The sequence below is a fragment of the Camelus dromedarius genome, chromosome 12, assembly GCF_036321535.1.
Source record: "Camelus dromedarius isolate mCamDro1 chromosome 12, mCamDro1.pat, whole genome shotgun sequence".
Taxonomy (NCBI): domain Eukaryota; kingdom Metazoa; phylum Chordata; class Mammalia; order Artiodactyla; family Camelidae; genus Camelus; species Camelus dromedarius.
The window spans coordinates 2,789,979-2,817,664 of NC_087447.1; the positions used below are offsets into that span (position 1 = coordinate 2,789,979).

General features: G+C 57.0%; 1 protein-coding gene across 4 annotated transcripts in view; it reads left to right on the top strand.

The window, feature by feature from the left end:
- Positions 1-27,686, top strand: part of SHANK2 (SH3 and multiple ankyrin repeat domains 2) — a 494,838-nt gene that overhangs the window by 103,824 nt on the left and 363,328 nt on the right. For all 4 annotated transcript variants that reach the window (XM_064492018.1, XM_064492014.1, XM_064492017.1 and 1 more), the window contains exons 7-9: positions 9,272-9,423; positions 10,418-10,585; positions 21,441-21,557. In XM_064492018.1, coding sequence (XP_064348088.1) covers positions 9,272-9,423; positions 10,418-10,585; positions 21,441-21,557 — 437 coding nt within the window. The remainder of the gene's footprint in view (positions 1-9,271; positions 9,424-10,417; positions 10,586-21,440; positions 21,558-27,686) is intronic.

Consider the following 27,686-nt stretch of genomic DNA (forward strand, 5'->3'; position numbering starts at 1 on the left):
GTTTTGGATTCTGTCAGTGCTAAGAGGTATGCGGAGCAGTCTTGTTGTTCTGAGCCTTGAGTTTTCACCCGCTCAAAATGTCCTTTACTTTCCAAACTCCTGGTCTGACAGGTCCCATTTGTCTGCTTCAGTATGTATGTGTCCTGCTGCCTGTGGTTTTAGCTGCGAGAGAATCGCAGAGCCCGCCCTCCTGGATTTTGCTGTTGAGCGGACCGAACTCACAGCTTCTCACCTATGCCCTCCCCCCACGTGCTGGGCGGTGGGGCCCTGGAGCCCGCTCCCTTCATGGTCCTTGTCGGGGACACCAGCAGCCGCTCGGACGCCTGTCAGACCAGGAACCGCCCACTTTTGCCGTGTCTGCCCTCGAAGCAGCTCCTGTGTGTGCTGCCGTCACAGCCTGGGCGGATGGCGCGTTTCCACCAGGAGAACCAGGAACCCGGGCCTGGTGCGCTGGCAGTTCTGCTCCCTGGTCCTGACAAGCCTAGATCTGAAAACTCTTCCTGAAACTAACCGCCGCCGTTTGGTAACCGAGATTATTTTTATCTGAAATACTAAGCCCTTGTCCTTTTGACTAAAACCTCTTCGCTTTGCCTCCATCCTGTCTCCTAGGGTCAGAGATTTCCTCAGAGAGAAGAAACCAGTGTCTGTTTCTTCCTGTCGGTTTCTGATCACAAATCTAAGTCACCAGAGCCCACTCCAGACAGTCTCCCGTCCAGCACGTCTGGTCGCCAAAGCCAGAGTCTGGGGTCCGCGAGCAGGATGGTTGTGATTGTTCAGTTTGTGGCAAACGGTGGGAAGCAAGGATGGCTCGGCCGGCTTCTGGGCCAGCGTGGAAGCCGGCTGCCGTCAGCTCAGTGGCGCTGACGGTTTGGGGGGGACCACGTCACTGTCCCCGGTGCTTGCTGGCCTCAAGGGCTCACGGGCCGTTGGGGCAAGTCTCACTGTTCATGGGAAAGTGTCCTCCATCGAGGTCTGTGACTGCCTGAAGGAAGATGCTGCCTCATTCTCTTTCGTGGTTGAGGGTAGGGTATGAGCGGACTGTTCTAGTGGATGGGGGTCTGTGTTTTAGCATCCTGGAAGACTTTGTGATTTTGCATGATTTGCTGGTAATCAAATACTTAACGCTGAAGCACTGAGTGCAAATTAGTGCCAGAGGCTCTGGTGTACCCTAACGTTCTGAAAAGCGCTTCCCACGCCCCCCGCCACCCGCCCGCCCCGCTGCCTGTGGTAACTGCGCCATGAGCAGCCCGCTGCCGTGTACCCGGTGACCCCGCGCACAGGAGGGGGCGCTGGGGGCTGAGTCAGCGTCCCTGGTTCTTGTAGTCACGTGAGCATTTACGTGGACAGGGTGGGCTGTGTGGTGGTGTGGACAGGCATCAGTCGTGAGCGTCTTGACAGTCAGAGAGCCGCACCCCGGAAGCTATTTTGGACCCACCTTTCCCTTCTGTCATTTTATGAAGGGGACACAGGTGATTCCCCAGGGTAGGACAGAAAACACCAATCTATCTGTCTTCCCATTTAAAAACATTCACCTACTTGGATTCCATAATTTATTTAATATATCACTGCCACAGGGCGTGCTCTTTTTATGTAAATTTTTTATAAAGATATAATTTACATGGAGTTAAATTCAGTTTTGTTTTTTGTAAGGCTTTGTTGAAACATATTTCGCGTACGGTTAAATGCACCCATTTAAAGTGCAGTTCAGTGATTTTTCAGTCTGTTCACAGGGTCGTGCAGCAGCCATCACCACTTTCTAATTTTAGAGCATTCTCATCAAAAAGAGCCCGGTGCCCAGCGGCAGCCTCTCCCCTTGTCTCCCCGCTCCCTCGCCCCCAGCCCCTGGCAGCCACCGATCGACCTCCTGTCTCTGGATTTGCGTGTTCTGGACGCTCGATGGCAGTGGAGTCACACGATGTGCACCCTCTCGCGTCTGGTTCCTTTCACTCAGCAGAAGGCTGCCAAGTTCATCCACGTCGCAGCGTGTGTCGTGCCCCCTCCTTATGGCCGAATAACAACATTCCTCTGCGTGTCCTCCTTTTGTGTATCTGCTCGTCGGTTGGTGGACACGAGTTGTTTCCACTTTCTGTCTGTTGTGAACGTCCTGGCACACGCTGTGTGGACGCAGGCTTTACGTCTCTGTGTTCGACCTGCCGGAGACCTACCAGACGTGTTCCGAAGCAGCGGCGCCGTTTGGCGTCCCACCAGCAGTGGAGGAGCGCTCCGGTTCCTCCTCATCCTCGCCAGCATTTACTGTTAGCTTTGTTTTCTTACAACCGCCTTAGTGAGTATGCAGTCGCGTCTCACTGTGGCTTTGTTTGCTTTTACCTCGTGACCATCGATACTGAGCTGCTTTTCAGGTGCTTGCCGGCCACTTGTATGCCTCCGGGGAAGTGTCTGTTGGCATCCTTTGCCCGTGTTTTGATATTATTGCCCATATTTGTCTGTCATCGCTGAGCTGTGAGAGTGCCTTATGTATTCTGGATACAAGCTCCTTACAAGATGTGTGATTTGCAGGTACCATCTCCCATTCTATGTCGTGTTTCTTTTCACTTTCTTGTTAGGATCCTTTGATGCAGAAAAGTTTTTAATTTTGATAAAATCTACTTTATCTATTTTTTCTCTTGTGGCTTGTGCTTTTGGTGTCATATCTAAAAAAAAAAATTGCATAACCCAAGGTCACAGGATTTAACCCTGTGTCCTCCACCACAGGTTGTACAGTTTAACTGTTTACGTTTAGGTCTGTGGTCCATTTTGAGTTCAGTTTTGTATATGGTGTGAGGTAGGGCTCTGACTTCATTCCTTTGCGTGTGGAAATCCAGTTGACCCAACACCATTTGTTTAAAAGACTATTATTTTTTCCCATAATCATGTGCGATTTACAAATAAAGGCGTAGACCCGTATGGGGCACACACCGCCATTTTCCTTGGCTCGCTTGCTCACTGATCACGTCCCTGAGAAGGTGGGAGAGCTGCGTTCTAGGTCCCCGTATCTCAGACTTGGTGTCTGAGTTCCCTGGGAATCTTGCTGAAACGTCCCCTTGGAGCCTCAAGATCTGGGGTGGGACCAGAGGTTTTGTGTTTCTAACCAGCTTGGGGTCACGCCCGTGCTCTTGGTCCGTGGAGCAGGTTTGAATTAGCAAGTGTGTAGAGCAGTGGTTCTCAAACTCGGCTGCAGGTTAAAAACCGCTTTGGGAAGTTGTACCAGTCCTCATAGTTGGGTCAGGCTCCACGCTGATTAAGTTGAGGTCTAGAGGGTGGGGCCGCGTGATTTCACTGCGCAGTCAAGTTGCTGAGAGCAGTGTTCTCTAGCGAAGTGTGCCCCTCGGGCCTCCCGAGATGCAGAGTCTCAGCCCTTCGGTGCTGTCAGACCAGTTCTGGGAGTGGCCCGCCTTCTCTGCATTAACCAGCTCTTCGGGTGATTCCTCTGCACGCTGAGTCTGAGAACCGCTGTTCCAGGTAACAGGGAAGCAGTCCCCGAACCCTACGTTTCCTCTTGCTGGTCGTTGGGAATTTTGAGGTGCGGCTGAAGTTGCTGATTTGTCGCAGAAATGTGCCCACCTCGGTGCTGGAGATAGGATTCTTGCCTTCAAGGCCGTGACATTTGGGGACATGTCAGATTTCTGCTGACGTGGAAGAGAGAAGGGCAGGGGTGCAGCCCCCACTATCCGATTGCGCTTGTAGGAGCTTCCCGGGTCTCCTTCCCCGGGGAGGCGCCCGCGTCGCGGGGACTTGAGACCCCCTGGCTGGAGGCCGCTTCTCCCCTAGGGGTTTAGCAGCCACAGTCGCAAATGGTTGTCACTGAAGTTCCCAGTCTGGAAGGTTTCCTGGGTCACTGTTCAGAGTCCTGCGTTTTGGATGCGAAACTTCAATCTGACTTAGAAGGGCCATGTCATGTCTCAGAGATGCGTGTTTTCATCAGATGGGTTGTTTGAGGCAAGTGAGGTTGTGTTGATGTGAGTGGAGGCGGAAGCCCGGACTCCACTGTGGTGTTGTCCCTCTTAGGTGTCCCGAGGGGGTGTATGTCCATGTCAGGCTGACACAGTGATTCCAGCCTGTACTGTCTCTGTCCCCTCAGGTGAGGCGTGTGCAAAGCCATGACCTCCCATGACCTTCGCCGTGGGCTGAGCAGGGCAGTCTTTGCAGAGTAGACTGGGACCCCACACCCTGCGGGGTTCAAGGCTTCTGTCAAAGTAACAGCCGAGCCCAGACTGGAACTCTTGGCTCCCGGCCCCAAGGCCAGGCTTTTCCCACTTGGGTCGTTTTGCACAAGACACACAGGCTCAGGGAGCGGGGTGGGTGTGATCTCTGTTAGGACCAATTCAGCAATGGGTTTTACATTGGAAAAGAATTATTTGCAAAGAGAAATTGGGCACATGGTTTGATCCCCTCAGTCAACCTTGACCTCAAATGTAAATCTTCGGCTCTGTTCAACTCAGTTTTCTTTTTTGCATTTAATTGAAGTACAGTCAGTTACAACGTGTCCATTTCTGGCGTCCAGCACAGTGTCCCCGTCATGCGTATACGTACGTATATTCGTTTTCGTATTCTTTTTCATTAAAGGTTATTACAAGATACTGAATGTAGTTCCACGTGCTGTACAGAAGAATTGTGTTTTTCACCTGTTTTTATTCAACTCAGTTTTAACTGTCGGTGCATGTGTGTGCATCTCTGTCTGTCCTTCTATCCATCCTTTCCTTATCCTTCCCCCCTCCCCCCTCATATGTACCCAGCCACCCCTCCATTCAGCCACTCACACACCCACCTGCCCATCTTCCCATCCACCTGTCTGTGTATCCGTCTGTCTTGTAACAGCTCAGGGAGATGTCCTTGTTCTCCCCGGGACAGGAACAGCCGCCAGCATGGGGCAGAGCGCTTGGTAGGTCTGGGAATCCTGGCTTCACTTGATCCGCATCCTGGGTGCCTTGAAACTGTCTCTTGCGGAGAAAGAAAGTCCCATGGGGTTGTGCCTGTCCAGGGGGAGGGTGGGAAGAGGAATTGGCTTCATGGTTCATTTTAGAAATTACTTTTATTATTACCAAATTTCAAATGAAGTCATTGCAATGGCTTTTGAAAATACAGAAGAAAATCCATCGTGAAGAAATAAAGTCCATTTCTAGCCGCACCCCCCAGAGGAACTCTGGCTGTGGGCCGGGCCCTGTTCCAGCACATTCAGTCTTCACAGACCCCACAAGGTGCGGGTCCTACTTTTACCCCACTGTGTAGTCGGGAAACTGAGGCCCAGAGGGTTTGGCACACCGGCTGGAGGTCACCCAGCCTTTCCAGGGCAGAGCCGGGCGGTGCTGTCTCTGGAGGAGGGGCTCACCAGGCTCCAGTCCCCACAGGTCCGTCTCAGCCCTCGGATGCGCCCCTGTACCTGGGCAGGTGCGCACTCCCACATGCAGGCACCGCAGCCAGGTCGGCAGGTGTCCTGAGCCTACACGGACTTCCACCGCCTGCCCTCCTGCCACCAGACCTCACCCAACGTCCGGACAGGCTGGAAGCTGGTCGCTAGCACCCTACTGCTGTCCTTTTAAGCGCCGCCCACTCTCACAGCCGGAAACCTTCCTGCAAATCTTACTGCTGATGCCCTTCAAGGCACATCCTGGTCGTTCCCGGGGCCAGAATGCCACCAGGCCGCTTCTAGGTTAGAGGGCATTCTGTCTTCAAAGTTGTCTCAAAAGATGAGAGAGATGGGCCTTCAGGAGGGGAGACTGGTCCTTCAGGAGGGGGGAGGCTGGTCCTTCAGGCGGGGGGAGACTGGTCCTTCAGGCGGGGGGAGACTGGTCCTTCAGGCGGGGGGAGACTGGTCCTTCAGGTGGGGAGAGGCTGGTCCTTCAGGCGGGGAGACTGGTCCTTCAGGTGGGGGGAGGCTGGTCCTTCAGGTGGGGGGAGGCCTTCAGGTGGGGGGAGACTGGTCCTTCAGGTGGGGAGAGACTGGTCCTTCAGGTGGGGAGAGGCTGGTCCTTCAGGTTGGGGGAGGCTGGTCCTTCAGGCGGGGAGAGGCTGGTCCTTCAGGTGGGGGGATACTGGTCCTTCAGGTGGGGAAGGACTAGTCCTCAGGTGGGGAGGTTCCATCTCAGACGGGTAGAGACTGGATCTCTTTTGAGGTTCTAATGGTATAGGTTCCTGCGTGTTTTTCTAAACTAAAGAAACTGCGAAATGCCAAACCAGAAGAATTTTCAAAGAGCGACGGTGCCAGGTAACGGCCGTTCCCAGGTGCGTTGGAGACGTGACCACGTTACCTGGTGGTACAGACAGTGCCGCCCCGTAAGGGCCACAGGTGTGCAGCTGACTGACGACCATCTCCTAGGATGGTCCCCTCAGCCCATGTGCGGTCTCACTGGACGCCCCCTTCCCCAACATGAGGTCTAAGCTGGGGGCTCATCTGACCTCGCCGGGGTGGGTCCTGGCTGGGTCTGAACGTGGCAAGTCTGTGGTGTCATTTGAGGGGGGCCTCTGGAACTCTCGAGAAGCTGGAAGTGTCACTCCATGTCCCCGGATGTCATCCGAGGGCTGGGGGTCCCGTCTCCTACCTGAGACACACAGCCGCTGACGGGGCATCTGGTACTTTGCACCCACTTCCGTGCCCAACGAGGTCCAGCAGCCCCGGCCCAGCAGAGGGGTCGGCAATTTGGAACTTTACCATCTGCCACCACCACTCTCTGAGACAGTGTTGTCATTGCAAAGTGATGTTGAGGTCACCGGCTATGAGCATAGTGCCATCTAAACAAAAATTTCTCCTTTGGACCCGCTGCTTTTGCAATGGCCAAATGCAGAGCACCGAGTAAGAAAGAAAACCTGGACAAGGAACCAGCCTTCGCTGTTGGTGGAAATGTAGTTTGGTGCAGCCACTGTGGAGGACAGTATGGAGGTTCCTTAAGAAACTTAAAAATAGACTTACCATATGACCCAGCAATCCCACTCCTGGACATACATCCAGAGGGAACTCTAATTTGAAAAGACACCTGCACCCCAGTGTTCATAGCAGCAGTATATACAACAGCCAAGACATGGAAACAACCTAAATGTCCATCAACAGATGACTGGATAAAGTTGTGTATATTTATACAATGGAATACTACTCAGCCATAAAAAGGAATAAAATAATGCCATTTGCAGCAACATGGGTGGACCTAGAGATTATCATATTAAGTGAAATCAAACAGAAACACAAATATCATAGGATATCACTCATATATGGAATCTAAAGAAAAAGACATAAATGAGCTTATTTACAAAACAGAAACAGACTCAGACATAGAAAACAAACTCATGATTACAAAGGGGATGGGGGTGCGGAGGGATAAATTGGGAGTTTGAGATTTGCAGATTCTAGCTACTATATATAAAATAGATAAGTAACAAGTTTCTACTATATAGCACAGGGAACCGTATTCAAAGTATGTATGCGTATGACTGAAACATTACACTGTTCACCAGAAATTGACGCAGCCTTGTAAACTGACTATACATGTCAATAAAGAAGAATGCAAAAAAAAAGAAAAAGGAAAACCCAAATCGTTTTGAAGGTTGACCTCGCCCTCGAGGCAGCCAGTCCTAACGTTCACTGATGTCAGACTAGAGGAGCTGCTGTAAGAGACGTGACTTTGGAGGGAGGATGCTGGCGGCTCCTGCTACCCAGCCCTTCCGCCTTCTCAGAGAGCCCCTCCCGCATCGCCCTCCTGCACTGTCCTTTCCGTGCAAGGAACCCAGACCCCCACATGCTGCTGGGGTGAGGCGCTGAGGCCCCAAACTGCCCCTCTCTCCGCAGGGCAGGGGCTGTCTCTGAGTTTGCTTCTCTCTGTGCAGCTGACCCCCTTTTCACGTCTCTGCCCGTGGCCCCAGCAGTCGTGATTCAGACACCCCTTGCCGTGTCCCCCTTTCCTTGCCTTGCTGATGTTGTCTGTGTTGGAAATGTCCTCCCCAACCCCTGTCACCATAGTCCCTTCATTGTCCCAGAAAACTCTTCGAAAAAAAAGAAAAAGCCCTTGCACGAGAGGGTCCCTCTGGTAGGCATACAGCAGGGATGTCAGTGGCACTCGTGAACATTGGACCGTTCCCCTGGGGAGCGGACGTGTAAGCCGGGGGTCACACACACTCCGGGGCATGTCTACCCACTGCAGACTGCAGACTAGTTACACGGGGTGGGTTAAGCCCACGCGTCTCACCGTGAAAAACCAAGGCACAGAGGGGTCCCAACGGCGAGTCTAGAAAGCAGTCAGGACGGTGCCTGTTCCTAGACCAGGACGTGGGGGCCCTAAGTCGATGGGAGGGGTCAATGTAAATTTGTGACGAGTTGCCTTTCCTGGGGATGGAGGGTGGCGTGGCCGCAATGGGCGTCAGAAGGGGCTCAGCCCCACGTGAGAAGCCTCGGCTCTCTTACTCGCGAAACGCACCTGAAGACAGAATGACTTGCTATTCACTGTTCGTGTTTCTGGGTCGCGGGAACCTGCCGTTGTCACATCCCTCTTTGCCCTTTTCTGTAATTTAAGAGCCTCTCAAATTAACCACATCAAAGTAACGCGCTCTGCTCCGCCGGTGATGGCGGCGTGCGAGGGAGACTGCGGGGAAGGAGAGAAGTCTGATGCGGAGGTCGACGCCGCCGCACCTGCAGGCTGGTCCAGGGCCGTCTGCGCGGGGTGCGGGGCCCCTTCCCAACCCTGCTCCCCACGGAGGCTGGCGGCAGCCATCCGTCCCTGGGGCTTCCGCCCCACCTCGTGCGTTGTGCTGGTCCAGTCCCTTCGTGATGACTGTCCGGGTCTCTGTTCGCCCAGAGGGAGTCCTCTGTGGGCGGGGCACGACTCTGTGTTATGTTTGTTTCCCTGCTGCTCAGACCTTGGTATCTTACTAAGATGCCAGTAGATATCACATAATTGAGATGAAGAGGTGGACGCCTGCCTTTCGCATCTTAGGCTGCAGCCCTGACCGACTGCTCCCCGTGCCGGGGCGTCTGCTGGGGCTGCAGGATTCTGCGTCCTCGAGGCAAAGGCCGCAGGGGCAGCTTTTCAGAGCCCCCTAGTCAGTGGTGTTGAGCCCTGCCTCCGTCCCCCTTTTGATTTGCACGTGACCCCAAGAGTCACAGTCATTGTCCTGAGGGTCGTCGGAGCCACGCTGGCTGCCCTGGCGTCAGCAGGTGGGTGGGAGCCGTAATACCTGGGGGTCCATTCCTCAAACTCGCTTTTAGCCCTTTGGACTTGGTGAGGGAGTGAGGGGTGTGGCTGCTCTCGCCCACGTGCTGGCTCTGACATGCATGGGTTTGGGCCCCTAGAGACTCCGCTGACCTTAGCCGCACAGCTGGACGACCCCGGGGAGGTGATCAAAGCCCTGAGAAACGGCGGGGCCCACCTGGACTTCCGTGCCAAGGATGGGATGACGGCCCTGCACAAAGCCGCCCGCACCAGGAACCTGCCGGCCCTGAAGGTACGCGTGGGTCCGTCTTCCCCGGGGACGCCCCCTCATCCGATCCCGGCGCCTGCCCCGTCCCCCTTCCCCTCCCACAGCGGCCCCCGAGGTGATGCCGGATCATGTTAGAGTGGTGTTCGCAAGAGTTGCCTGGCTCCCCACCTCCCTCCTTGGTGACGTGGCTTTTAGGATCTACTGTTCACAGAAAGTCACCTTTCTCCTCTGTTCCAGCCACAGGGCGCGTGTTTTCAGCTGAAACCCGCCCCCCTCCAAGGAGGAGGCTGCCAACCCAGCCCACACCTCACTGCAGCTGCTGCCCCCGGCATCAGAAGCCGATTGTGGGGGGTGGACCTCACCTCCATCCCCCTCCCCACGCTGTGATTTGAGCATCCTCACCTGCCCGGGCTCTGCCTGTGGTGCACCAGGCAGCGGGGCACGTGCCCAAGCCCGCTCCGTCGGGGAGAGGCGGGGAGGGGACCCAGTGCTGCGGGCTGACCCCCAACACGGTGCTTTACTGTAACGTCATGGACTCCTTAGCTTCACAGCGGCTGCGCTCATCACCTGGCTTCCTGGGAAATCAAGAGTTCATGGCGACGCTTTCTTATTTCAGCACCTCCAGGATGCACACTGAGATGGTTTACGCTGCACTTTTGGGTTAAATAGTACACCTTTTCCATCCAAATGTCTCTGTCCCCATGTTGCTCTCCGCTGGTACACAGGGCATCAGCCGGACAGGGCAGGTCTCCCTGGTGCCCGAGGGCACGTGTGCCCAGCGTCTCCACGTCTCCCGGACGTGTAAGCGTGTGCTGCATGCCTGGGACCGGGTGCCATTTCAGGGCCAGAAACTTCAATGTCTGAAGTCAGGACCTCCTTAATCCTGAGAGGCCAGCCAAGCATGGGAACTGAGGGCTTGGGTGCCCGTGGTCTGGGGGCGGGTGGCCCTCTTCTTGATTGATTCAGTCCTGAGAAAGGGGCCGTGAGACACGTGACCGCAGCGTTCGGCGTTTTTCAGACCCTCTTGGAGCTTGGCGCGTCCCCGGATTACAAGGACAGCTACGGCCTCACGCCGCTGTATCACACCGCGATCGTCGGGGGCGACCCCTGCTGCTGCGAGCTGCTCCTCCACGAGCACGCGGCCGTGAGCTGCAAGGACGAGAATGGCTGGCACGAGATCCACCAGGTGCGCGGGGCTCACCCCTCACCCGCCACCCCGCTGGCCGAGCGCCCCTCCCTGGGAGCCGAGGGCACTCGGGGGCCCGCTGTCCCAGCCCGCTGTCCCAGGTAGAGCATGGGACCGGGGGCTTTGTGAGCACAGGGGACCTAGCACAGGGCTTGACTTCTGTGCACAAGGCGCATGTTTCCAAACCCCACCTGCAGCGGTGGGGCTGGGGGCAGGTCGGCTGCAGTCCTGGCAGAAACAGAATCCACCTGGTGGCTCAGAGGGAGCGTCTTTAATGGACCAAGGGCAAGAGAGGATTGTATTCCTGGAAGCAGGGAGAGCGAGTGAGGCAGAGGGAGCCCAGGGGGAGGTGTGTGAGGAGGAGGGAGCCCCGGGGGAGCCGTGTGGTGCAGGGACTGCGACACGGGGAAGGAGTGCCCTGGCTTCTCCGTTCTCCCGCCTTCCCTTTGGCTGAGCCCCGGCAGAGCCGGCCAACCAGGAAGCCCGGTGCTGCAGGCGCGGACGTCAGGGTCTGCGGGCAGAGGAGGGTGGACGGTGGCTTTGGGAGAGCAGGGGGCGTATCCGTCCAAGGGGTCAAGGGCAGAGGCCGGACCAGGAGGCGGCTGCGATGGTTCTCCTGCTCGCCCTTTATGTGGCCGTGGCCCGTCCGTTTCCCTCCACTGCCGTGAGCCTACACACCTGCCCGTCTGAGCAGGGTCTGTGGTCGGAGGGTGGGGGTTGCCCAGGTGCGGCAGCAGGTGGAACCCCCCCCCCCCCCCCCGCCCAGCCTTCTCGTGCTCGGTTCTGGTTCAGAGTCCCCGCAGCCTGGAGAAGCGTCCAGTTCCTGCCTGTGGTATGAGCAGGGTGTGTGTGTCGGGGTGGAGGGGGGGGACCTCTGTGAAGCTATTCCCAGGGGCCCCGAGGCCATGCCCTGGGCGGGCCCTCAGGGGAGCAGCGCCCTCAGGGCCTGCGTCACAGCTGTTGACCCAGGGCCTGAGGCTGAGCTGTGAGTCTCAGAAGCCAGGGACCAGCAGGGTGTCCCCGGGGCCCGTCCAGAGGAAGAGCCAGGCAAGGCCAGCTCCACGTCCGGTGTTCCAGCTACCGACGTGTCCGAGAGCTGTGCCCCCGTCCCTGGGGAAGGAGTGTCCACGGAGCAGAGACGTTTAGTCCAGGTTTCCCTCGACCCCGAGCCCCGGACGCGACGGGGCCAGGTGTGTGTGCAGCCTGGGAGCGGGCCGGCCCGTGTGAAACGCCGGTGGTGTTTTTTCTCTAGATTTGTCCGTCCTTTAAACGTCATTACTTTTGCTGTTCTGCAGTTTTCTTTTTGAACTCCAATAATGTGAATTCAGGTTAAAATGGCCTTAAATGCGGAATTTGACAGGGACACAGGGAGAGGTGTTGCTGGGGGTGACCTGGGCAGTCACGGCTTTGGGACCGTGCCTGAGTCCCCAGGACGGCGGGGCCTGGACCATGCCGGGCTCGGGGACGGAGCCCCGGGTCATGGACAGACGTCAGGCCTTCCCTGGCCCAGATGGGAGTTTTATCAGCACATTTCGGAAGAATCGTGAGGGACGCTGTATTTCCACCTGCCGGGCATCCTCTCTCAAGCCCCTCCGTTAAAATGTAGGTTTTCTACTGTTCAGGCCTGATGGGGCCAACCCAGCAGGAGACGGCTGCCTGTGCAGAGGTGGCGTGTTACTCACAGACCCAGGAGGAGGCCACGCGGGGAAGGCAGAGGACGGTGTTGGGGCAGGGGTCTTTACTGTGGTTTCCGAGGTGGGGAACAGGCTGGCAGGACCAGCAGACTGTGACCTCAGCATCCCTGGGGCCCAGGGGCTGCCCGGGGTGGGGTTTGGACAGCGTGAGGGGCCCTGAGTGTGAGAGCCGAGAGTGCAGGGGCCGCAAGGACTGCATGGTTGGTGTGGATCTGAGAGCTGTGTTCTAGGCGGAGTCCTTTTCTCTAGGAATTGACTCCCTGGCAGGGCAGCCTGTCCCTCCTGTGCCACCGAGACCCCAGATGCCGGAGCAGCAGAAACAGACACAAGAAAAGAGTGAGCTCAGCCCCGAGTCCAGCGGCGTGTCTCCACGGGGTAGCTCCCGTGTCCCGACCTCGGGGAGCCCCTGGGCTCCGTTCTCTCCTCCCTTCCCAACCAGGCAAACATCTCACCCCACTTCTCACTGGGGTGGCCCCACGCTGGAGTCCCACCCCCCTTCTAATGCAGGTGGCCGTCGTGGCTGCCTCACCTGGCTCCTGGGAGCACCACCCAGAGATGGGGGTGACGGTGAGTGTTGGGGGCGTGGAGGGTCGCTTTCTGCAGAGCTGGCTCCCTGCCGTGGTTTTGGCCCCCGAGACCCCGTGTGGATTCCCAGCGTCCAGCAGCAAAGCCACCAACGTCCAGGGTCCCCCGCACCCAGCCCAGCACTGCATTTGGAGCTCAGAGGCAGTAACTCTCGGTGCATCCATTCCCTGCATCACCGTCGGGGCCGTGCATCGCCCTCTACTGGCCGGCTTCTTTTTCACGCAAGTCCTGCTGAAGCCGCTGGCAACCAAGCCACTGGGGGAGCCTGCAGTCTTCACCTGTGGCCACTGTGACCGCAGGAGGGGATGCTTAGCGAGGGTCCGGACACAGCTGCCCTCCCCAGGTGGTCGTCCTCCGTCAGGGCTCACATTCACTGAGCAAACGCTGTCCTCGCCATCCTTTCACACTCCTGCAGCAACCCTGGCTGACACTGCTGGTCTCCGAGTTAGCGGGGCCCAGACACAGGGGTGGTCGCCCAAGGCCACAGGCTGGTGGTTGCCCGGGCCGGGCTCGCTCCCAGCGCGGGTCCCGCCTGAAGCCTGGCTCTTGGTCTGGCCTCCAGGGCTTTCAGACAGAAGCCACCCGTCTAACGACACGCATTTGTGGCGGAAGGAAATGGAGGGCAGGCGGGTTTGCATCACCCAGCTGGGCCGACTCTGGCCCGGCCCTCTTGGGGAAGCACCTCGGAATTCTGGGGTCTACGCCCCTCTGTGTAGCACCCGGCAGCTCCTGCCCAGCCGGCCGGCGCCCATCCTTCCAGGGGTCAAGTTGCCCGCAGCCGGCCTGCTCGCAGGTGTTGCAGGCCGCTTGGTTGGCTGCCCCGGGTGGTGCTGGGCACCCAGGGTTTCATCCGGAAGGAGCAAGACTCGGCCCCCAGGCCCTGCGACTGGGATGTGCACCCCCTGCAGGCTGATATTGGGAGAGCGCTCTTTTGAACTGCTGTCTGCAAAGGATCTTTAAACTTGTTATTCATGTTACCCTAAATTTTTTTAATTACAAAAGAAACACCTGCTCAACATACAGTTCTTTGAAAATATGAGGAAGCATCAAGAAAGAAGTAAAAACCACCCAGATGCACCCCCGCAGCCCGGGAACGTGGGCATCAGGCCAGGGAGATTCACCCTGCAGTCTAGCTTTTGAGCATTTACACCCACCTGCGCAGCGCCTGGCACCCCGCTCCGACCTCAGGGTCCGTGGGCTTGGCTGTCTCGGGACTCGAGGATATGTTACTGGTGAGGTCAAGGCAAGGCCCTGGGGGGATGGCCGTCCCCAGTGAGAGGACAGCTGCTTGGCAGAGGAGCCGGTCTGGTGTTTCCACACGCCTTCATGCACAGCTGTGCCCACGTGACTGGCCCACGTGGGGCGTCTCGCTCTCTCCCTCCCTCCGAGATTTTGTCTGATTCTGTTTTAGAAGATAAGTGAGATTTCCTTCTTGCATTGTCAGTAGGATATACTTTGCTGAGTATTACACAGACTGGGATTGCAGACAGCCCCCTCAGCATGACCTGGGTCACCTGAGCTAGTGACTTACCCTCTCTGAGCTTATTTGCTAATGTCTAAAGTTGGCTGAGCTATAACTCATAAAGCTCTTGTGACAGTTAAATGACACACTACAGTGCCTGGCATCTAGTTAGTGCTCAGTAAGTGCTGGCCACGCCCCCACCATCATCATCATTGTCATCATCTTGCCATTCCCTCCTCTCATCCCCTGGCCACACTACCATCACCACGATCTGGCCACGCCCTAATCCTCTCATCCCCTGACCACACCCCCATCACCACCATCTGGCCACGCCCTCCTCTTATCCCCTGGCCACACCCCATCACCACCATCTGGCCACATCATCCTCCTCTCATCCCCTGGCCACAGCCCATCACCATCAGGCCACGCCCTCCTCTCATCCCCTGGCCACACCCCATCCACCACCATCTGGCCACATCCTCCTCCTCTCATCCCCTGGCCACACCCCATCCACCACCATCTGGCCACGCCCTCCTCTCATCCCCTGGCCACATCCCCATCACCACCATCTGGCCACATCCTCCTCCTCTCATCCCCTGGCCACACCCCATCACCACCATCTGGCCACGCCCCTGCTGTCCTCATCATGGGGAGTGTCTGGCTTTGTCTCTAAGAAGTGGTACTTGACAGTCAGAGCACTTAACCAGTTTGCTCTCAGGCCTTCATGCAGATCTCATTTGATTTCTGCAACAATTTTTAAAGGACGTTTTATCGTTTGATCTTAATTTTGTTGTGGTTGCTGTTTATTGCTTACTGTTTTCTAATGCGGGGTTTTAACCCTAAGGAAATTGCAGTCTTTGGTTACTGCTCCTCTCCTCCCTCCCTCTTCTCACTGGGCTCACCCCCCACCCCCATCCACCCCCTCCCACCCCCGTTTACCCTCAGCCCTGGGCTCCAGGCCCTTGGTGCTTTCCCTCACCCCACGGTAAGGGGGCAGGCCCCCGGGAGGTCTGCTGATGGCGCTCACAGCACGGTGTGGCTCCCAGTCTGTGTGGGTGCTGTGTGTGTTACCGTCTCCCAGGGGTACCCGCAGCCCTTCGAGGGCAGGGCTGTGCATCTGAGCACCCTCCACGCCCCTGCGTACATGTTGGCTGGGTGGGTTGACCTCCAGAAGGCATGGCATCACCAGTATGGACTCTGGTCTTCTTCCTTTACCTTAGGGTTTTCCTAGTGTGCTGGGGTGCTGACAGCTGGGGTGCTGACAGCTGGGGTGCACACCGCGTCCACGGAAGCTGGGACCAACGGGAGCACAGGCTTGGGCAGAGAGCCCCTGAGAGCTCCGACAGCCCCCACCGGGAGTGGCCAGTCCTAACAAGAGCGGGCATCTCATTCAGGCCACAGTGATGGGCAGATGTAGCCTCAGGTCAGGGAACAGCGCCACTGGCCTCCTGGGGTGGAGGCATCATGAATGGGCCTGGAGATGGCGTTCCCACAATGCCTACGGAGGGTTAGTGTGGCCCAGTTCACGGCCATCATTGTGGGGGCCTCACTGTGGACACAGCACGCAGCTGTTACCTGCATCTTTGCAGATGAGGACCCCTGGATCTGAGAGCCTGGATCCCCCGGCTGCCAGGTGGAAGGACCAGAGCCTGGGGGCCCCTCCCTGGCCCGTGCTGTTACTCCAGACCCAGTCCTTTGCTCCCAGCCCACATCTCAAGCCACTGAGCCCCTGGGGCCCTGCGGGGAGAGCTGAGCCATGCAGCTGGGGGTCTGCTCTGTACTGACCTGGGGGTCAGATCTGCACCTGAGGCCCCACGCTGCCCAGATGAGGAACGTTCCCTCTGGAGAAGTCAGCAAGGTCGCATTTCACGGTGGGCCTCCAGGGGGACTGAGGACCACCGAGCCACCGTCTTCACAGTCAGCCCCGACTCCTGGGGCTGAGGGCAGAGGAGACGCCACAGGGAGAGGGCGTCGGTGATGACCCCGGGACCAAGGTGGAGGATGCGCCTCCTCGCCTCAGTCAGAGCCCGTGTTCTGCTGTAGTGACTTAAGCTGAGTCTTCAGGGACCTCTTGTATCCAGAAATCACATTTTAAAGCAGTGGGGTCCATGGGGAAAGCTGGGGGGCATCCCCTTAGACGTCAAAATACTGGGACCTTTCCTTTTGGAATTCTAAGCATCACGTCTCTTATGTCATTTTTCAGCCTGAACCTCACAAAGTAGTTGACCTGAACTGATTGTATTGGTTTATTAAAGGCTGTGGTAACAAAGTCCCGCAGCCCAGGCAGCTCAGACAACAGTCCTGGGGGTGGCGGGAGTCCGAGGCCCAGGGGTGGGCGGGGCCGGCTCCTCCTGGGGCCTCTCTCGGCGTAGAGATGGCCGTCTTCTCCCTGGGTCTTCACGTGGTGTCCCTCTGTGTGTGTCTGTGTCCTGATCTCCTCTTACATGGACACTCATCATGTAGGATTCAGGCCCACCCTAGTAACCTCATTTTACCTTAATCTCCTCTTTAAAGACCCCCATCTCCAAATGCAGTCACGTTCTGAGGTGCTGGGGCTTAGGGTTTCAACATACGAATTTGGGGAACAGAGCTCAGGCCACAACACTGATCAGAGCAGAACTACCCACTTTTTGTGGTTTGCGCTGCAGTCCGTACACTCACGGCCCAGTCCCCTGACTCCCCGTGGGGCCGCCAGCATGACCACCGCCAGCCATTGAAGACCCGGGAACGCAGGGCCACAGAGCAGCCAGTGGCTCCGCGGGGCATGGAGTGTTTCGTGTGTCTGGGTGAGGGGCCTGCCGGTGCCTAAGCTGGGGTGACGACCGTTGTAGTCTGACTGTTCAGCTGTGCGATCTCCAGCTCACGTTGCAAAGCACATGTTGTAGGAGAAATGCCTGTGTGGTGGGGACTTAGATAATTTTGCTTGTGGCACCGAACCAAGCAGAAACATTTGCAACGCAGTGAACTTCGCATTGCTCCAGTTGAGTTGCACAACCCCAGGGGGCGTTGTTTCATTTGCTGTAAATTCAGGCTTGAAGGGTCATCACAACAGGTGTCCAGCAGGTGGCAGTGAAGCGCTTGAAGGAAGGAGCACCCTTGTCCCTAATTTACGCAAATTACGTGTTTGGCCTGTGACGGGGGACACCCAGCATAGCTGGGGTGAATCCCAGATCTCGTGGGGCACCGCCTCCAAGTGCACGTGCCCGGAGATTTGCAGGCAGGAGACGTGCGTTTTCCAGAAGGCATCTCAGACAGAATGGCTAAGCGAGTTTGAGGCATGCTGTTTTGTTTTCCATTCTGGTTACTCTCTGGCGCTGTCAGTCCTTTTAATCTGTCTCCCAAGGGCCAGAAAGCACAACACCTCTTAAAAGAAAAAAGGACGGGGGTTAGCACGGCTTATCTTGGGGGAGGACAGGTTCTTACTTTGGTAAGCTTTGAGGTCTTTGTGTTAAGCAAGTACTAATTTCTTTTTTTTTTTTTAAATTGTGAGTGACTATTATTTCAATTTCAGGCTTACAGAGGAGTTGTGGGAACAGGACAGAGAACTCCCACATACCCTTCACCCAGAGGCCACATCTGAGTCTTTCCCCTTGTCCCAGTAATCGCCCTCATGGTCGTAGCGGCCAGTCCGGGACCCTGCGTGAGCCCTTCCGCCTGGGAGACGTCATCCGTCTTCCCTCGATTCTCTCAGGGACTGTGTTGAAGGCGGCGGGGCTGGTCCTGCGGGAGGCTGTCCCCCAGACTGGGTTTGCTCGCTGCTCCCTCACGATGACAAGCGGGACGCGCGTTCCCGCGGGAGCGCCGGGGAAGGGACGCGCGTTTCCGGCAGTGCGTCCCCCCGGGTGGTGCGTGGTGGCCGTTTGCTGTCACTGGCGACGTTCGCTCTGACCACCAGCTTGGGCGGACTTGGCGGGGCCTCCACTGCAGCTCCTGCTTCCCTTTCTGGTTGGTGTTTTCTGGGGTCTTCACACTGGGAAAACCCCTCTTCTCACCCTTCTCTCTCCTGGTGGCTTCAGCGTCCGCTGGTGTTTCCTGCCTGAATTAAGCAATTAATTGCTAAATGGAGATTTTCCGCCCCGTCCTTGTCTCACACTAATTAGTTGGTTGTCTGTTACCAGGAAGAGCTCTCTCTTCTTGTCTGTCTGTCCCCTTGTTTACAGTGATGCGGTTTCGTGGATTTCTGTTCATTCAACGGGTCAACGATCTGTTAGTGTTGTCCCTCTTGGGGCCCATGGGCGCCCCTTCAGCATTGCCTGTTTGTCCTTTGGCCCTGTCCCCATCCTTTCTTGAGCACGTCTTTGCTTCTTGCTCAACAAGGTGTGCCAAGCTCATCTTGTTCTTTTTCCGCCTCGGCGCTGGAGTCGGCCATTTCCCTGAGGAGACCTGGTCTCTCGGAGCACAGAGCGGGGTTTAGGACCCAAGGCCCGGGCGTTGAGTGTGCTCGCCACTCCCGGGCTGCTGCTGACCCCAGGCCGTCTCAGGCGCGGGAGCTGGGGACCTGTGTCCACGTGGGTCTGCACATTTTCGTCTTTGCTTCTCTCTGTGTTGGAAACCATGTGCTCTTACTGGCACCGTCCCCAGAGTTCATTCTGGTTTTCTCCTGCACGTCGTTGGTGGCTCCCTTCTCCACCAGTGGGAAGCCTGCTCCCTGCTCCTCCTCTACGGGCCTGTTGCTCAGCCCGCTGCACGCAGCCCGGCTGCTGGCCCGTCTGGCCGCCACCTCCCTCGGGCCCCCTCACCCCTCCTCGCCCACCAGGCTGCCGCGCCAGCAAGCACAGCTCCTGTCAGGTAACAACCGTGGTTTAAAAGAGGAGACTAGCAAAGAGGATCCTTTAGAAGAGTGAATGGCACACTGCACCACTGTGGGGCTAGGGGAGGTTTTATTTTTGTTTCAGTGTTTGTCTGAATTCGTTTGGCTTTGTTTGTTTTAAAACAACGGGCTGGGAGAGAGAAGACTGGAGCGGGAAGGAGGCCCTCGGGGGTCTTTCCCAGGCAGTCTGCTCAGAGTTAACAGCTCTGTTTTCCTTCTTAGCACTGAGCCTGTTGTGGCTCTTGGTAAGAAGAGGGTGGCGCCATCCCGAGGGTGTGACGCAAAGCCTCGCGATTTCAGGTTAACTGAGGGAGGGCGGGCGAGGAGCCCAGGCTGGTTGCTCAGTGTCCTCACACTCACACGGCCCCCTCCGTGCTGACGACAGGGTGTCTCGGCTGCGCCGCGGCACAGTCCTGCCTCCTGGAGGCCCTTTGGCGGGAGCTGGTGAGCTGGGCTCCTGAAATTGAAGGAACAAAAATCCCAGTTCAGACTGGTTTAAGGGGAGAATGAAAATTATGCCTACACTGTGTCCTAAGGAGTCCAGGCGTGGTCGTGGCTGAAGGGGTTCACGCGGCGTCACCTTGGGGTGGGGGGTGGGGGGGGGTGTGTGTCTTGTTTTCTCTCCTTCCTGTGACTCCCTCGCCTCTGTTCCCCTGTGTTGGTGGCCCAGCGGCTCTGGGCTCCTGTGGCTTCTTTGCCGGCCATCCTGGGGGAAAGAGAATTCCACTTTCTCAGTCGTTGCAGCAAATGTTCCGGCCTCAGTCGTCAAGGGCCCCGAGGGCCGCATGGGCATCCGCAGCCCAGTCTGTCAGGAGTAGAACGTTCTGTGCCGGCTGCGGGGGCACGGCCGGCCCCCCGGGCCTCTGGGAGCGGGTTCGGGTGGCCCCTGAAGGAAGATGCAGGTGCTCTTGTCCCAAGAAGGGGGTGAGGGGGCGGGCAGGTAAAAGCACTGTATCTATGGTGACGATCTGCTCTATAAACGGAGGAGATGATTTTATGGGAGGCACAGAGGTTGTGAGTTACTCGGGGTTTTGTTTTTTTTAAGCTCATCCAGTGTATGGTTCCCATATCTTGCCTGTCATCCGTCCTCAGTGTTAATTGGCGAGGTGTAGCTGCTTCTCGTGGACTGGGCAGAGGTCAAGTTCCCTCGATCTGCCTCAGTGATCAGAAAGGCAGGGTTAATGAGCACCCCTTCCTCTGGTTACTGTGCAGCCCGGCCCCGACCCCCCACCTCTGCCTGTCCCCGTGTGGCCACTGTTTCTTCCCCACTGAGTGCCTCCCCGCCCTCCCTGTGAGCCGTGTGGGGTCAGGACCCCCGTTTCCTTGCCTTTCACATCTCCCCATCCAGGTTGTTGCCCCGTCCCCGGGATGGCGGGTCTCACGCCCTCGCGCTGCCTGTCGCTGGGTGTCTGGGAGGTGGCGGTGGATGGGGTGGGTCTGCTGGCTAAGACTTGCTGCCCGGGTCAAGGGTTGCCCCAGCATCGAGCAGTGTCTGGTGGACCCTCTGCCTGAGTGGGACAGCAGTGCCCGGTCACAGTGCAGGGCCGCCCGGCTCCCTGTGAGCAGCACTGGGGGGTCCTTTCAGGTCCCTTATGCACGTGACTCTCGTGAGAACCCCGTGAGGAATAGGATTTCTGTTTACACATGAAGACACAGGCTCAGAGTGAGGTTCAGGGAAAAGGGGGCCTGATCCAATTGACCCCAGAGCCTTGTTGGCTCACAAATCACACATCACCCCTTAGAAGTGCCCAGGAAAGGGTAAATCACACTGTGGGGCTGCTCCCGCCCCGTGCTCTCTTCCGGGTGGGTTACAGTTTAAAGCAGTAACCGGATGCCCCTTGCCCGGAGGAGGGCAGGCAGGGTCTCTGCCCAGGACACAGCCGGGTGCCTGCACCTCTCCGGGCTGCTTTCACGCCTCCTCCCAGGGCGGGGAGCTTGGGTAAGCAAGGCCAGAGATGGAGCATCCTGGATTACACTTGCTGGGGCTGGTTCCTGAGGCCGGAGGCAAAGACACGCCGTGGGTCTCTCTGGGCTTCCTGTCCCATGGTTCTGAATGGGAGGAGCTGGGTGCTGCGGGGACCACCTTGCAGAACCCCCATCAGAGAGCTGAACACAGTCCTCAGACCCATCACTGGCTCCGTCTGATCCCCACCCAGGGATGCTGACGTGCGAGGCCTGTCTAGAGTGGGGGCAGGGGTCGGGCCGTGTTGACCACACGGTCGGTTCCGGGGGAGGCGGCTGCGCGCCTGGGGCTTGGGGCGTCCCGGGCGGCGTCCAGCCTCACAGCGTGGACTCTCGTTTCAGGCCTGCAGGTACGGGCACGTGCAGCACCTGGAGCACCTGCTCTTCTACGGGGCTGACATGGGCGCGCAGAACGCCTCGGGGAACACCGCGCTGCACATCTGCGCCCTCTACAACCAGGTCAGTGAGCCGGGCTCGCGCCCCACGCCCGCCCCCAGCGCGCCGACGCCAGGACCGGGGTCGCGCTGTGCTCTTTGCAGGGGCAGCGTCCGCGTCCGCGTCCGCGTCCGCTCCGGCGGCCTCGCGCAGCCCCGCAGGTGGGGCGGCTCAAACAGCAGACGTGGCTTTCTCACAGTCCTGGGGGCCAGGAGCCTGAGGTCGGGGTGCCGGCCTGCCTGGTCCCTGGAGAATTCCAGTCTCTCTTCCCGGTTTGCAGCCGGCTGCCTTCCCCCTGTGCCCCCATGCGGTGGAGAGAAAGAGCTCTGGTGTCTCCTCTCACAGGCCACTAATCCCATCAGATCAGGGCCCCTCCCTCACGACCTCACTTAACCTAACTGCCTCCTGAAGGCCCAGCTCCCAGTGCAGTCACGTTGGGGCTTAGGGCTTCAGCACAGGAATCTGGGGAGATGCAAGCATTTGGGGCATGGGGGGGGTAGGTCTCACCTGCTTCTTTGAGAATGGTTATTCCTGTTGCAGAAGAGGAAGTGGAGTCGGGAGGTGAGAGGTGCGGTCCCGGGACGTGTCGGGGCTGGGCACAGGAAGCCCGCAGAGCTGAGGGTGCAGACTCTGCAGTACAGTGTTACGCATACCCCTCGGCGGGTCCTGGGTGGGGAGGGGTGCAGCTGACAGAGCCCCGGATACCATGATGGCACCCCGCCAGACCTCGATGGGGCCACTGCACGTACAAACACGTCCCCAGCAGGCTTTCTCGTTTTAATTGTGAAAACACATATAAAACATAACCAAAACTTGCCCATCTAGCTAATTTTAAGTATGCCGTTCAGTGATATTAAGTGCATTCACGTTGTATGACCACTGTCACCATCCATCTCCAGAGCTTTCCATCTTCCCAGCCTGACACTCTGTCCCCACTGCACACTCAGTCCTTCCCCACCATCCCCAGCCCCTGCCCCCACTGTCTACTTCGTGTCTCTGAGAACGACAACCCTAGGGACCTCTCGGGAGAGGAATCCTGCAGCATTTGTCCTGCTGTGTCTGGCTTCCTTCACTGAGCTTCCTGACTTCAGGGTTCATCCGGGCTGTAGCCTGTGTCTGGATTTACTGCCTTTTTAAGGCTGAATAATATTCTGCTGTTTGGATGGACCACATTCTATCCATTCATCCATCAGGGACATGGGTGGCCCCCACCTCTGGGCTGTTGTGAGTAGTGCTGCTGCGAACACGGGGGTGCAGAGACCTCTTCAGGACCCCTCTTTCACTTCACTTGGAGCCTCGACGTGAACAGTTTAAATACAAAGCCCACACTCTTCTGTGTCAGACGGACTGAAAGCAAGGCGAGCCGGACATGAGTGTGTTCAGGAAGCAGTGATGGGGGGGTGCGACCGCTGCCCTCCCTGGGGCTGAATCCCAAATGGGGGGGTGCGCCCCGTGCTGAGGGAGCACCTCGCTGCCACGTGGGGAGTAACTCGGGGAAGCCCCTGGTCCCCTCTCGAGGCAGTGGGGAGGGCTGAGCCGGCGGCAGGGCTGGTGGAGGGCGTGAGGAGGGGCCGGGCTCCCTGGAGACGGGCGGGGCACTGCTCCAAGGGGCGAGGCCAGCTTCCTTGGTGCCCGAAGCCACGGCTGTTCCGGCCGTCCCTGGTGGCAGGCTCTGCTGCCCTGTTTCTTCCGTTCTTCTCGTTCTCTGATTTCAAGGAGCTTCAGGTCTGGGGGGTGGGGAGGTGTGGACACTCCATGGAACAGCCCAGCAAAGAGGGGGTCAGGGGATCCACACCCTGGAGGAATAGTGAGGAGATCGTGGATTAGGGTGACTGCTGGCCCCCACCCCAAGCTGTGTCCACTCTGCTTGTCCCCTCTCTGCCATCAAATCCAGAGTAATGATTCCATCTTTGTGAGTGAAATCTCCAGCCTTTGCCTACACCCAAGTCCTTCACCCTGCTCACTCCGTGACTGCCCCATCCAGGGCCCCCTCTAGCCTCTCTGAAGTCCCACTTTGATTCTACCTACTGCACCCTCTTGGATTCTTACCCTGGACAACTCCTATGCATTCTTCAAAACCCAATTTAGATATCTCATCCTCAGTCAAGCCTTTCTTTGAGGAGCCCCTGGTAGAGTTAGCTGTATTTTTCACTCTGCAGCCCTTGGCAGTACAGCCAACATGAAGGACCAGGCCATGAATAGGCCTTTCCTGCTGTCCCTTCCCCCTTGGTCCCACTTTCTCGGGGGCATAAACTGCCATATTCCAGGGTGTCCTGTGCCTGGAGCAGGAGAGCAGCTTGGCCGTGTGGGGTTGGGGGAGTGACTGAGCCGGGCTTCAGGGAGTATTCTGAGAGCCCCTGGCCACCATCCTAACAAGGCATATTGAGGGGATTTGCATGCAGCTGGGCACTCGGTGCTCCTCGGCGCTGGATGCCGGAATGGCTTGATGAGCCTGGAGGTGTCTTCTCAGCTGCACTAGGAAAACACACGTCAGGAGGCTTGGTTTTGGCTGGGAAAACATCTGCTCCAACATGTGCTTCCTAATTATTGCCTCAGACGGGAAGAACGTGCCTTCATTTTCCCCAGTAGATTTTAAGCATATTTTATCATTAAAAAAAACCCCAGGAAACCAAAGAGAAAAAGTATGTTTTCTGTCACCTGAAATAATGGTGAAATAATGATGGTCTCTGAGGGTGTAACCTTTTTAGTAGAAAAGGTTAAGACGTTTGGGAGTCTGTATCCCGGGTTATTAACTGGGCTGGATTCGACCGATGTCACTCTCTATGCTCTGGATCTGTCCCCACCCGTCGGCTGATGGCTTCAGGCGGGCCCAGAGGTGCCCTCCTCCCCCCTCCACCGCCCAATGCCTTAGGTTAGCGGGTCCAGCAGGCTTTTTCTGCCAAGACCCCTTATTAAATATTCCAGCTTCTCAGACCACGTGGTCTTCTTCATAGCTCCTCAGCTCTGCCGCCACAGACACTGTGCAGGTTAATGCGGGAGGCTGTGTGCCAATAAAACTTTATTTATAAAACAGGCAGTGGGCCAGTTTAGCCTGTGGGCCCCAGTTGGCCAGGCCCGGGCGTAGAAGGCTGCATCTGCCCCTTCTCCAGACCTAAGTTAAGGACAGACTCCTGGCTCCAGGGCCGAGTGACTTCCTCCCCGCGCACCAGGGAGCCCTTGTCGGGGTGAGAGCTGTCCCCGCTCCAGGGTCCTGGTGCCATCGGGGCCAGCCTGCTGCTGTCCAGCCCCACCCATCTGTCCCTCCGCTGCAGCATGGGGTAGAGATGCCTGGGGGCACCTCTGTTTTGGACACCCTGCCTTGCATTATGTCCCAGGGTCGTTGTGGAGGGTCACAGGCTTGCTTTTGGTGGCCCCATGGCCCTGGACAGGAAGTCAGCAAGTGTTCTGGGGTCCAGCCCCATGAATCCCTCATGCCTCTGCCTGAGATGCTGCTGTGGCCTTTTTCTTTTCTCTCAGGCACCCCCTGCCCAACCGTTGAGATGTCTCACTGAGGTAGTAAGAGAGGCCGGTCCAGACGGCGACTCGAAGTGATTCAGGGACACACAACTCCGAACACATCAGCATCCTCCGGGAGCTCACAATGAACCATCCAGGAGGGATGGAGGGCCCCTGGCCTTTGTCACGCACCCCACACAAGCTTTCCTAACCTGAAGCCCTGTCCTCCCTGAATCACCAACCTGCCGGCCTCCTCACTGTGTCCCCTTCCTCTTGCTATACACACATGGGACGTGTGTGGCTGCGTGAGGCCGGCTCAGGGCCAACAGAAACTGCTGTGCAACCTCAAGCAGAAAGGGAGGTCGTACCAGCCACTCTGGGGAATGATGTTGGGAAAGAGATGGTCCCAGGGTGGGGACACAGTGCCTTCGAGTCAGGATAAGAGTCAGAGAAGGGGATTAAGAAGCAGCCTTAGTTAGGTACAGTTGCAAGGCAGGGAGACGTGGCAGTCTGGGTTCTGTGGGATCTAAACCAGTACCTTCCTGTGCTGTCTTGGGCAACCTGCTTGTCTTCCTTGGGCTCTGAAATCCCTCTTCTGTAATGTGCAGATAATTATACCTAACTCTCAGGGTTGCTAAGAGGCTTAAAATAGAAGACAAACATATGGTATGCCTGGCACACGGCAGAATCTCAGTTAAAGTGGCTGTAATGGTTTTGATAGTGATGGTGACAATGATGGTGATGCTGGTGATGGTGATGATGGTGATGGTGATGAGGATGATGGTGGTGATGATGGTGATGGTGGTGATGATGGTGGTGGTGATGGTGATGATAAGGGTGGTGATGGTGTTGATGAGGGTGGTGATGATGGTGATAATGATGGTGGTGATGGTGGTGGTGGTGATGGTGGTGGTGATGATTGTGATGATGATGATGGTGGTGATGATTGTGATGATGGTGGTGATGGTGATGATGAGGGTGGTGATGGTATTGATGACGGTGGTGATGATTGTGATGATGATGGTGGTGGTGATGATGATGATGGTGATGATGATGGTGGTGATGATTGTGATGATGATGATGGTGGTGGTGGTGATGATGAGGGTGGTGATGGTGTTGATGAGGGTGTTGATGATTGTGATGATGGTGGTGGTGATGGTGGTGGTGATGATGATGATGATGGTGGTGATGGTGATGATGATGGTGGTGATGGTGTTGATGAGGGTGATGATGGTGATGGTGCTGGTGATGCTGGTGCTGCTGTTAATTTGCTTACCAAGCTTCTCATTACATCTGAAAGCATCAGGTTTATGGATTGATGTGTGTGTTGTGTCAGTTTCAGGCAGACCTCAGTTGCACACTTCCAGTAAGGCACACTGTGATAAGAAAAGTCTCTCTTCTCCTCTTATGAAATCAACTAATCAGGGCTTTGATGTAAGCAGCAAATTGCATCTAATCTGCTGACTCCCTCAGCCCGCTGCTGGCTCTCCAGGGGCCCCAGAGTAAGGGACACAGCCTGGTGTTTGTTTTTCTACCCTAGATGGTGAAGGCAGGGAGCGAGTTTTAAGTATGTAATGTTACTCGGCCAGGCCAGTTGATCTGGAAGATAGAGAATAAAGCCCGCCTCTCTGGAGCAGACCTCTTGATCCTGCTGAGAGCCAGGGGAAGAAGCGACAGGCTGTGCTCTGTTTGCGTCTCTGTATTCTTGCCGGCTTCCCACCCAGCACTCGTCAGGACGGTAGCTGACAGGGGTCTCCATGGGGGATCACAGGGGTAATAAACCTCTGAAATTGAGAGTCTGTGGAAAGACGTCCAGACAGCCCCTCCCCTCAGATCCCCCCAACCAGCCTCTGGTGGCCACTGTTGGTTGTCACTCCCTGTGCAGTCCAGGAGGTGCCGGTTGGTCCGGAGCAGATCAGCTGGTAAAAAGTCAAAGCTGGGCTCCCACCCCACCCTGTATTCTCCTCCCCCAGGCTTTGGGGACAGGCTCCTATCACCCCTCGATGGGGCAGGATGGGGCCCCCTGGGCACCAGGCAGTCGTGCGCCCTGGTGTGTGTGGGGCGTGGTCTTTGGGGCATCACCCTTAAAGGAGGGTCCGTCTGTGGAGCCAGGTTCCAGCCGGCCCTGATGACATCAACGTCTCAGCTCCTTGCACTTTTACTAATTGCTTGCATCTCGGCTCTGCTAGGACTTCTGTCTGCCTAGACAGACTTGTTTCAAGAGATAATTCAAACTGGAAATGAATTCCTAACTTAGAATTTGGCGTATGGAGTAGTTCACGTCTGTGATGTTTGAGCGGAGATCAGCTCGATGCAGTGGAAATCAGAGCCCTGGGGGCAGAGGGTGGGGGTTTAAAATCCGGAGTTAAAGCCGTGGCCACCGTGCAGACAGGGCAGTTTGGGGCAAAGTAGTCAGAGCCCCGGTTTTGGCCTCCTCCATCAGGCCACGTGCGCACGCACAGACGCCACTGCCTCTGCAGCTGCCCCGGCTGCACACCCATGTCCGCCTCCATTCCTCAGCCCGTCTACACTGCCGATCTCGTCCCGATGCTGCTGGGCCCTCAGCCTCCGTGTTCCCACCTTTGTTCTCACAGGACGCACAGTCAAACTCCACCAGGCCTTGCTCAGGGCAGCAGGACACCCCCGAGGCATTGCCATGATCACATCACTGTCCCCACCCAGCTCCACTTCTCAGTG